Source organism: Ciconia boyciana, chromosome 15 (genome assembly GCF_034638445.1).
Source record: "Ciconia boyciana chromosome 15, ASM3463844v1, whole genome shotgun sequence".
NCBI lineage: Eukaryota > Metazoa > Chordata > Aves > Ciconiiformes > Ciconiidae > Ciconia > Ciconia boyciana.
In genome coordinates this window covers 2,168,286-2,179,334 of record NC_132948.1, presented here as the reverse complement: position 1 = coordinate 2,179,334, position 11,049 = coordinate 2,168,286, and the positions used below count along the sequence as shown (strand labels likewise).

The following is an 11,049-nucleotide window of genomic DNA, read 5'->3' as shown; positions in this document are numbered from 1 at the left end:
AGAGGGGGCTGGAGTACATTGTACGAATGGCAGAGATTTTAGCAGCATTGAGAGCTCAGAGGTAGGGGAAAACCATGTTTCTGACCGCTTAAAGCACTGGTATGATCAAACACAACACCGGCTCATCCCTGCTCCCACTGTCCCCACCCCTTTACTCTTCAGAAGAAACCTACCTTAGGATCACACGAAAAGCTACAAAATAAGCTAACCCCCCCTCCACACATACCTGTCTTACGGGATGCAAGGTGAGAGTAAAGACAATGTGCCAGTCTTAAATCATGGCGTCATTTTATAAACCAAATGAAGGCACAGTGACATGAGGAGGTGCTGAGGGGAGGGAGGAAGGAGCAGGAGGACCAGAGAGCAGCGAGAGGTTGGAGCCCCATCTAGCAGAGCAGAATTTACCCACATCTGAAGAGTTTAGGAAACCTCTGCAATGGAACGTTTGGGAGTTGCCTGCCCCAACACTGCTACCCTTCACAAGACCGGTCCCCTTTCTCATCTCGGCACCACTGCTCTTCAGGAAAAAGGCCACCAGAAAAAAAAAAGTCCAAACCAACCTTTGAGGCTTACGCTTTTCAAAGGTGCCTAAGGGAATCAAGGGAATAAATCCGTGTTCCTATTACAAAAATTAATTGGCACTGAATATCAAATTCCCTGGGTGGCTGGCGGAACTCATGTTTCTAACTACATGCAATCTAAGAAGCAATAAGTCCTGGCTGAAAGTCATCTTACTCTGTTCATCTACTGCCTGGGGAATTGTGTACACTCTAGAAGAGCTGGGGATGTTGCTGCAGACCAGGGAATGTATTCTCAAGCTCTTTTCAGCATACAGATCCCAGGGTATTTTGAAGGCATCTCAAGGCAGCAGAGCACGTTTAACCTTGGGAATTGTGGACCTTTGCCTATTTTGTAGAATTCTAGCAAAGCAGAAATTTTGCATTGAGTTTCATTGGCTTCAAAGCCATCACTTCAATGCTGGGCACGGGGAAATTCTGAAACACTGTCTTCTGTTTCCGGACATCCTGTTGAGTACTGTAAAGAGTATTTTGTTAAGACATGGTTCCATGCCACGATCACACAGTGAGAAAAATAAAAAAGCAGGTTCAGAAGTGAGTAGTGCTAATGCCTCTTGTTGGAGTTGAATACATATTAAGGCAGTCTTGTTGCCTTTGGAAAATTTTTAAATCTCCATTAGCAATTATTGTGGGGACAAAATATTCAATTTTGTCCGAAACAATTTGATATATATATTTTTTTTCTTTCCCCACCCAAAGCCAACCGTGAAAACAAAGCAACAAAAAGAAGCCCCAAATCAGTTGCTCTTTTAGATCAACTTTTTCAGTATTTAGTCTTTACATTTTTAAAGTCTTAAGAATGCCCCTGGAAGAAATATACTTTGCCCAGTGTTATTCACCAGCAGATTTCTGAACCAGCCCTACAGAGCTGCGTGCAAATACTGCAGTCAGGCGGTGCAGGAGCCTACCCGCAGCCCAGCTCCACGCTCCTGCTTTTCCACAGCCCCAGAACAGCTTCCGCAAGCTTTGGCCCGCAGATAGAAGAGAAGTCCCCAGTGTCTTGCCCACTTCCCCGCTGTGGTAAGGAGGAGTAGCCGCAAAGCCTTGGCCTGTAGGCTCCTGTTAAACGAGGGATTCTCAGGGCAAGGCTCACAGGTTCGATTTTCTTGCTTTTGAAGTGTTTCCTCCCTCCTCCCTCCCTGAAATCTGGCCAGGTAGGTACATGAATGAGTAAGGCAGGAAAGCAGCAGCCCTCGCAGTGAGGTGCTCTCACTGCTAAACAAGCTGCGGCTGCTCAGCTGTGAACTCACAATCTGGTTTTTTCCGGTGATTTCGATGGCTCAAACTCCCATCACAGCCAAACATCTGTAGGGGTGGAGTCCAAGAGTTTCTAGTCTGCTCCATTCCTGGCACAGCAGGAAAAAAGTGTATCTGCATTACAATACTTAAATATTTCATGAGTTGCCCTTGTACCCATGCTAAAATCAAGCCAATTGCGACCTCTGGTAAGGTCTGTTTTACTTCTGGAACCAAGTGCTTTAAAGCAGTAATCTCATTAGCTTTCTCCAGTGCCCCTGATTTCCTATTAAATACACACGGCCATATGGAAGAAGCTAAAGTTTGGATCTCCCTGTCGAGGGTAGATTTCAAATGGATTACTAGAGTCATGCATTGCAGGCAAGTGCAAGTGCAGATTGACACATGCAAAAATTCTGCTGTCATGAAATTGCTGCTGCTGCTGCTGCTGCTGCTGTGAAAGCCTGATCCTGCAAGCTGCTGAAATCCCCAACACCACTGAAGCCAGTGGGTGTGGAAGGCATTTATATCTGGGAGGACTCAGATTCTAGACTAATTTTGTCCGAGTTTGGCAATACAGTTTTCAAGAGCGTTCAGCGCTGGCCAAATTTTGCTCCTCCTGTTATAGCAGAAGAAATTGTTATAACAAAGACAGAGTTACGGCAAAGTTGAATGGTCCTGAAAATGTGTCTCCATCTGTTCTGTAAAGGGACTGCGCTCCCCTCTGGAACTATCAAAGCGATTGCAAAGTTATCAGAGCCATTCTGAGGCTGCGAACTGGTCCCCAGTGAAAGCAGGAACAAAATTTAGTTTTGAGCATAAAATTCTCCTTCCAAAAAATGCTGGGAACTCTCTGCAGCTTCCCCACAGGTACAAATCAGAGGATGTAATGGCTTCAGTGGTCGTAAATTGGGAGGCAGCAGCTTTGGCTTGGGCTTAGTGCAAGTCCATGAGGCTTCAAGCACAAACACGCCCTCTTCCCCCGTCCCCAGCTTAATAAAAACGTGGTCTCCAGTACGTGGTAGGTGGTCACAGACCCATGGCACTAGCAGAAGGTGGTGTCCAGTTTGCACCCACGCTCTAACCCTGCATCGCCTCCATACCCCTGTAAACCCCCATCACTGGGAGATTAATTGCAGAGCATGGCTGAGCAGGGCTATAAGTTTGCTCTCAGTTATCCCAGGGGGAATTTGCCCACCCAGAATTTAACTTGTAAAATGAAGGCATCTGTTCCCCTCATCCCCCAGTCTCTGTGTGCTAGCAGCATCTCTGGAGAGAGCAGGAACGGGAGGGCAACCCTGGTGCAATAGTCTCTTCCCAGCACAAGGCACTGTAAGTCCGTTGCCCCCCCCAGGACCCACCCTTGGTGAGCAGCTCGCTGCACCTATTGCCTGGGCAGACAGGGCTGAGAAGGAGAAAGGAGGCATCTCCAGAGGGAAGCAGGGGAGGGAGCCTGGGTTACAGCCCGGGACGGGGCGAGAGGCATCACGTACTAAGAGTGAAGGAACTAACGAAGCAATCACAGTTAGACCGGACACAGGTTCATGCAGCTCCTGTCTCTTCCCGTCTCCTCTTCTGTGTAGGTGCAATCACGTTCGCTCAGGACACAACTGCAAGTTTGCCGGTCGTGCACGGACACATTGGCTCACACTGCTCGGGGTGTGAACAGAGTCCCCTGCTCGCCCCTGGGGACGTGTAGGCACAGCACAGGGGACAGGGAACATGGACAGCCCAGACTCAAACCCCATTTCTCTGGCCAGCACGGATGCGACTGGCTCGGTTCCTCTAGTGCAACGAGCTCAGGCCTACCCAGCAACGATCGTGGAGGTGTCATCTTTGCGAGTCTACTCCTGATGGCAGAAGTCTCATTATTTTCCCGCTGTCTCTCATAAATAGAACAACAAACTCCCAGGCAGTCCTTCTGGGGAGATGAAACCTTTGAAGTCATCAACAACACAGGCAGTAGATACCCTTGCACTGAATGAACAACTTATTTTTCCCTGCTAGTGGACACAGCAGGTTGGGAAAACAGAGAACCTTTTCCCATGAGTTTTCAAGTTCATATATAACTTTCTGTGGACATTTGAAAAACCTACAAATTAAAATCTTTGAGGAAAAAACCCCTCATTTCATGGTGTCTTGAAAATCAAATTTCCTGTTTAGAGAAAAGCCTCTTTATGTTTAATCCCTGGGGAACGAAAAGGAGCTGAGCTGCTGCAAAACAGGCAGTGGTGGACATCCTCCAGGAGAGGGACTGGGACATTGGATCAGGCTGGGCGTCCATCAGATCCATCATCCCCTTGCTGCAGGAGCCACGTGGGGCTGTGCAGGAGCCTGGACAGGCAGCAGGGACCCGGAGGTGACAGATTCATGAACCGAGTGCCCGAGAGGCACAACCCCTCCATGCATGGCACCCCCGAGCAGCTCATGGCACCGGTCTGCAGCAGACCCCACCTCATTCTCTGCTGTTTATGCATGCCGGAGATATTGTAGCTACACCCACGTGTCAGAAATGTCACACCGAGATGAGCAGAGTCTAGACAACTGGTGGAAGAGCCGCATTTATGGAATGATAAAGCAGATCCGCAAGTTTATTTCCCCCTTCGCTGTGGGAGAAAATTAAGCCGGAGGGGAGTGCAAAGCCCCTGCAGGTAAGGGGGATGAAGGAGAAGTTAAGACGTCTGAGACTGACTCAACAAAAAATAATGAATCAAAAGTCCCAGTGGTGCGGCTTGTGAGGAGCAAACGGTCCTACTCAGGCAGAGGGAGCAGAGAGGCAGCCCGGAGCCCTGGGGGACATATTAACTTCATGGACGTTCACGGCAGGGAGAGTGTTTCTTCTCCAGGGCCAGGCAGGCAGGCTGCCCTTAAACCAGCATTTCCCTTCCAAAGGGCTCTGAAAGACTCGCCTACCCGATGCCTGTTGAACTTGAGGCGGCTTTGGCTGTCTGCCCTGCACAGACCCCTTTGGAGATCCCACGGAAGGCAAGGCACACATCCCCGTCCCTTCTCCGCTGCGCTTCCCCGCTGTTTTCTCTGGCAGCTCAGGTGGAAGGGGGAGATGGAGGTGGCAAGCTTTGGGGTGCAGGAAAAACAAGCCAATTCATCTCAGACACAGACTGCAGCAGCAATATGACTTCCAGATGGGAGATGTTATACCGATACAGGCAGAAGGCAGGACAGGAGAAAGCTAATTGCCAGCAACACAGGATGAGCTGGGAAGAGGACGAGACAAGGGCATTCCTTTGGGCACTACCTCCTCTTCAGGTTGCATCGCTGCTTCTACTAAGAGGAGGACCAGAGCACAAAGTCTAGAGCCAGAATCAAATTTCCCAAAAGGAGGGGATGAGTTTAATTTTTTTTCTTTAGCTCTGTTTCTGCAGCCATAGGATTGGGGGTCCGGGCCAGGCTTGCTGTATGTGGGTATTGCTGTATTGGGGGTCAGGGCTTGCTGTATTGGGGTTCAGGGCCAGGCTTGCTGTATGTTCACAGCTCTAGGGCCAGGGAGCTGGCTCCCACAGATGGGACCTCTGCCCAAATTCACACATCCCAGCAGCAAAGGGATGCAGCTGCAAAGGGATACCCAGCTCCCTCATCCCACTGCCTGCCCTGGGATTAGGGCACAACCCACAGAGGTGGACCAGGGGCTGCCCTTTTTCCTGTCCTGTCCTGCTTTCACCTCCAGGTCACGAAGTCCCCAGGCCGTGACACAAACCTGGCCTTGCACCTGGCTCCAAACCCTTCTCCCGCCACCCTGCCAGCCCAGCCAGCTCGGCTCTGGCCACACCGTGGCAGCATTCATTCGCATTGCACGCCATGCTAGATGCTCTGCTGGGACCAGCAAAACTGAGACCTGGATCCCAAATTGTCCCAGTGCCTGGGGGCCTTTTGCTCCTGGATTTTGGGCTGGAGCTGCTTCAAGAATTCAGGGAGTCAAAGTTGCAGAAGATGGTCACAGCAGGTGGAGACGTGGCCAAGCAAGATGCAGGAAAGGGCAGGAGGACCTGGCTGAGGGTGGGAATAACTGCACAGCCTGGGGCCAGGGGAGCCAGCACAGCTTGTACCACGGGCTGTGAGAGCAGCAAACCTCCTGCAGCTCTTTTTGTTCCAACTTTGTCTCGGGGCAGCTAATCTTAGCCCTCTGAAAGCAAAGCTCACCATCGCAGCTCCTGGACAAACCCTCTGCTGTCGCCGGGGCAGGTGCTTTGCCCATACAAACATCAGCGCACACTGCAGCAGAGCAGGGGCAGGAGGAAAGGATCAGCACCCACTAGCTCAGAACATCAACCCCGTATCCCTGCCTCCAGCAGGAGCTGCAACCATGCCCTGCTGTCCTCGTCCTGGCAGTGAGGGAGGACAAACCTTCTTCAGAGGGAGGAAGGGAGGAGAAGGAGGAAGGACACACAAGGTCACGCATGCTTTACCTTGCAGACAGCTTTTCTCTGTTAAAGGGACTGATACCTTTCTGTGATTGTGTTAACAGATTGCTTTTGGGGCCAGATTTTTGCAGCAGGGCTGAGGTGTGAGTGTGTCAGAGCCCAGAATCACGCAGCATCTTTGCAGCCGATCTCACCTCCCTTCTCACATGAGATGTCCCGGTAGAGACAGCTCGTGCCGCTGGCAGGTGGCGCAGAGCCTACAGAGGGGACTGGCTTGCCACCGAGATGCCACATGTATTTCTTTTGGCAGGCAGGTCACTCCGTGCTGGCACTTTCTGCTCCCGAAGGTGTGGAACTGGCTGGGGTCTGCTGTCCTAGACGTGCTCGTGAGACTGCGCTAAGGTGGAGCTGATGCTCTCTGGGCTTTCAAGAGTCCTCAGTCGGCACATCCTCACCAAGGGCCAGGAGCCTCCGTAACCCTCCAAGTGCTGCCTTCCAAATAGGCTTTGTTACCAGGAGGTGCCTCTTGCAACCGGGTTGGAGCCGCTTCTCTCCCATCCTCGTGGCTTTCCAGTCTCACCTGGGAGAAGGTTCACACGTTCGCAGCATGCAAAGCTCTGGGATGCAGCTGGTCCCCCCAGTCTCTCCCACCAGCCTCATGGCTGCAGATCACATATCTCCTGTAAAGCCTTCCGGAGGAAAGCCTGGCCAAGCAGCAGTCATTGCCATGAGTTTTTCCCTAGCATACACATCAGCCTGTGTGTTCGGTGCTTGGTCCTCTGTGGGAGGACTTTCATGCCAGCAAAAGTGGGGACTGAGCAAAAGGAGAGGCTCATGGGGAACAGGGAGCAGAGAAGGAGGCAAACACAGTGCAGAGTCCGTTTAGAAGAGATCATGACACATGAATTAGAGACATCCCACCCTTTGGATCAAAACAGACACATTTGTACCCAGGCTGCTTGGGGATGAACAAAGTTCATAGGCACGAGGGCGTTGCACATCATCTGCCCCCAGCCTTGGGCATATGCACAGGTCTGTACAAGTCCAAAGGAAAGCCAAGAAAATGCAAGGATTCAGCCAAGCCCCAAGTTGGAGAAAGGGGGAGCCCTGGGGAAACAACCCCCAGCTCTGGTCAAGCAACAAGACCTAGCCATTGCCCAGCCCCTGCCACCTCTGCTCTCCCCCAAAACACCAAAAACGCGGATGGTCATGAAGGTGGTGATTTCATGCAGCTGCAAAATGCCCTCATGAGAAGAAGGAGAAATGTGAAGTTCTGTTAAGAGCCACTGCAGATTATAAAGCCATCGTACTTCAGTGGGGAAATCCAGGGAAAGGGGGTAAAAAGAAACGGCCACAGGACAAGAGCAAGAGAAAGAGGAAGAAAAGGAAATAAAAGTCATCATCATCATCATCATCAGGACACAACAACAGGACGAGAGACAGAGCACTTTCCATGGGCAGTTCCCCGCAGAAAAGGAGCTACCGTGTCCGTGAAATACAAAACCCAGTGCCCCCCAGCTGGAGGGGGCAGCAGGTGCTGGGACTGGTTTGGCATCCCCCTGGGGCGAAGGGTCCAGTTAGGAGCAGAAGACCCTGCAAGGGAAAGGGGAGAAAAGCTGGCCTTAGAAAGAGTGGTGAGGAGCGTCTAGGACTAAGGACTTCCCAAGGGACCATGTTGTAGACAGGAATTTACAGAGCCCTTTGCTGCTGGGTGAGGAGGGCAGGTAGGTGACCCTTATCCCTACCTAGAGATGGGAAACTGAGGCACTCTGTGTACAGTGCAGACCCCAGAGTATGTGCTGCACTGGAGAAAAATTCCTCAGGGATGTTGGGAAACCCGCTCCGGGCCAGCCGGGCACTACACGGCAGAACCAGGAGTGCAGGGAAGGGATTGCACCCCAGGCTGCCGATGGCCAGGATGAGGAGCGAGATCCATGCAGCGCTCATCCCTTATCCTCAATAATCCTTCTGCTCAGCCAGAGAAAATCCCACCGAGACAGAGCTGAGCAAATGGCAGGACATGGTGGAGCAGAAACAAACATAGCAAATGTCAAGGTTTTTTACTTCTTATGGTTGTTTTTACAACAGTGGAAAGAAAAGTCTCCAGATCTTTCCTAACTGGGCATGGAGCAGCCTGGAGACCTCCCCACACTGCGGGTACCGGCCGCCTGCACCCTGGAGCCAGCCAGCCCCCCCCCAGCCAGCACTGGAGCTGGGGAGAGCCACCCCTCGCCACGGGCCCTGCAAACCTTTCAGCCCGTCATCCGCCGGCTCACTGGCCGGGGAGCAGAGGCAGGCAGCGGGCAGGACTTTTGCTGTGCATCACCATTTGGGTAGGATTGGCAGGTCTGAGCACGTTGGTACGATGAGTGCAATAACCCGGGAAGGCCGGGGGAGATTTGTCCTAGTGAGGTGACAGCTATTTCAGAGAGACTGCCAGGCAGCAGCCTCTGCTTCCAGTGCAAAAATCAAATGTCTTTTCTCAGCCTGTGCCATAAGAAGGCCCACGTGTGTGCAAGGTTAAAGCTCCCTTCCCCATCCCACAGCCCACGCACTTGGGGGACCATTGCAGGGGTTAAAATAAACATGTCAACTCACTCATCCGTATCTTTTTTGCTCTCCTCAATGAATGCAATAGACTCAGATCTAAGGCGGTTAGTCACTTCGTACGTACGCAGGGTGACTCCAAAAATATCCTCATGGTACCGGCTGTCATCCTGAAACAGAGGATGGGAGAGGGGCAGTGGGGAAAAAAAAAGTATTTAGCAATGATTGGTATTGCACTAGAAAGCTTTCGTGTTGTGGGTAGGTACCAAATACACAGCAAGTGTCCTGGGGCCTGTTACAAGAGCTGGAGGGACGGGCAGGAGCAAGCAGGGAGGTGAAATGACCGTCCCAAGGTCACGCTGTGGGGCAGTGGTGGAGCACTCCGTGCATTAGACCTCCTCAACTGCTGGCAACCCAGTGACTGCCTGGCCATCAGGGGACAAGTAGCCTGAGGCCGGCCCACGTACGAGAACTTTTGCTTGCAAACCAGCTAAAAACGTGGCTCTGGGCTCCCTCGGCTCCTGGATGGAGTGTGGGGACATGGTTCAGAAGGGGTAGTCCCGCAGGAATCGGGCTGAGTTATCGTCCTGGGCAGAAGCAGAGCCATTCAAGCATCTGTTCTCGGGCCTGTGTCCCAAACTGAGCTCACTTCTGCTTCAGTTGCAACATCTGCAGCAACGTGTTTGCCCAGGGGCAGCAGCCAGCCAGCCACACGGACAGAGATTTGGGGAGGGGGACCCACAAACTGCCCTGTTAGCTTGTTGCAATGATGGAGGGACAGTGGGGACTTAACCAGGTGAATAAGCCCTGTCTGGACTACCAAGCGTTCCCAAAACAGCTCGTACCAGCGCTCAGCACGGCACCAGGCTCATCTCAGGAGCCCAGCACAGGCTGAGGGGGCTGCAGCCTGGAGCAGAGCTCCTGCAAAGCAAGGTCGATCCACTGCGCACCCAAAGCTTTGGGAGATCATGCTCCCGACCTTGCCCAGGTGCAGGCAGCGTGGGTGGGAGCCGCAATCCCCCCCAGCACCCGTCTCCTCGGTGCTGCCCGTTCTGCAGGAGGAGGCACCAGGTGCAGCGCCCATGGCAGGAGCTCGTGTCGTGTCTCGTGGTGCAGACGCTACTTACCCTCAGCTTGCTGATGAAAGCGCCTGCCTCCTCCACTGACAGCTGGCCCTGCTGCCTCACGATGCGCTGAATGGTCTTGAGGACGTCCCCGGCCATGGTGACATCCCCACAGACGTAGATGTGGCCTCCCTGCTCCTTCAGTGCTTTAAACACGGTTTGGGCCAGCTGCTCCTGTAACACGTCCTGCACGTATTTCTGAGGGAGGAGAAGGTGGGAGCTGAGATTAACTACAGCTTCTCAGCCCCATCCACCCGCACCCTCTGGGCAGCTTTGTGTGCACCAGCTGCCTTTGAGGCAGCAGTGCAATGCGACTGCCTCTTTGGGGGAGCACGCCTGCACCTTGCAGCACCCACAGCGATAGAAAAGAGATGGGGAAAGCAGCAAAGCATCATTTTGCTCTTGCATTTTCACACCTTCACCATATATCTCATTGCCAGGCCTGCTCAGGTGGTGGTGGGGATTTAGACCAGGTGTTTGCGCTGGCTGTGGGCCACCCCACCGGGTGACATCCCTCCTTGCCCACCTGCTTGGGAAGATGTGCCTTTCCCCTCCTCATCTGCTCCCACCTGGTGAGGATAGCTGCAGCCCTCCAGAGCAAAGCGTGAGCAATGCGGGCACACGTTCAGGCCGGTGCAGGGATGGGGACGTGCCCTGGGAACGGGGCTGCACTGGGAAGGGCACAATCCTGCACCCTTATGCAACCAGAGCGCCCCAGGGCATGAGCCGCTGCGGCTGTGCCAAGGAACCAGCGTCTCCACGCCGTGCCGGCTGGCCACGGCCGCCCAAGGCTGCACACCAGGACTGGTGCAGTGCCTGCCACGCACCTTTGGTTTGTCCGGTTCCCGGGAGTAGGCTGTGTACAGCTCTCTGAAGACACCTTGGGTTTTGGCAAAGAGCGTCTCCTCTTTGTAAATGTGGTCGATCCTGGACTGTCGGCAGCCAAATACCAGGACCATAGGACAAGGCTTCAGACCTGGGGGAAAGACAGGGGAAGCAGTTAGCCCGGGGACCACCGATACCTGCTTTCTGCAAGCCACTGCCCTCCAGATCTGGCAGCAGCCCCAGCACCCAGCGTGAGACTGCCAGGAGCTTTCCCTGGCCAAAACGGGAGGGAGGAAAAACCAGCAAGGAGGAGGTAATGTACTGCCTGAGCCAGTGCATGGCCTGGGATCACATGGCAGG

At 53.1% G+C, this 11,049-nt stretch overlaps 1 protein-coding gene across 2 annotated transcripts in view; it reads right to left on the bottom strand.

The window, feature by feature from the left end:
- Positions 1-8,787: 8,787 nt before the first annotated feature.
- Positions 8,788-11,049, bottom strand: part of NOS1 (nitric oxide synthase 1) — a 39,238-nt gene continuing 36,976 nt past the window's right edge. For both annotated transcript variants that reach the window (XM_072879860.1, XM_072879861.1), the window contains exons 25-27: positions 10,692-10,840; positions 9,868-10,062; positions 8,788-8,910 (exon numbers count right to left, since the gene is read on the bottom strand). In XM_072879860.1, the coding sequence (XP_072735961.1) occupies positions 8,788-8,910; positions 9,868-10,062; positions 10,692-10,840 (467 nt within the window). The remainder of the gene's footprint in view (positions 8,911-9,867; positions 10,063-10,691; positions 10,841-11,049) is intronic.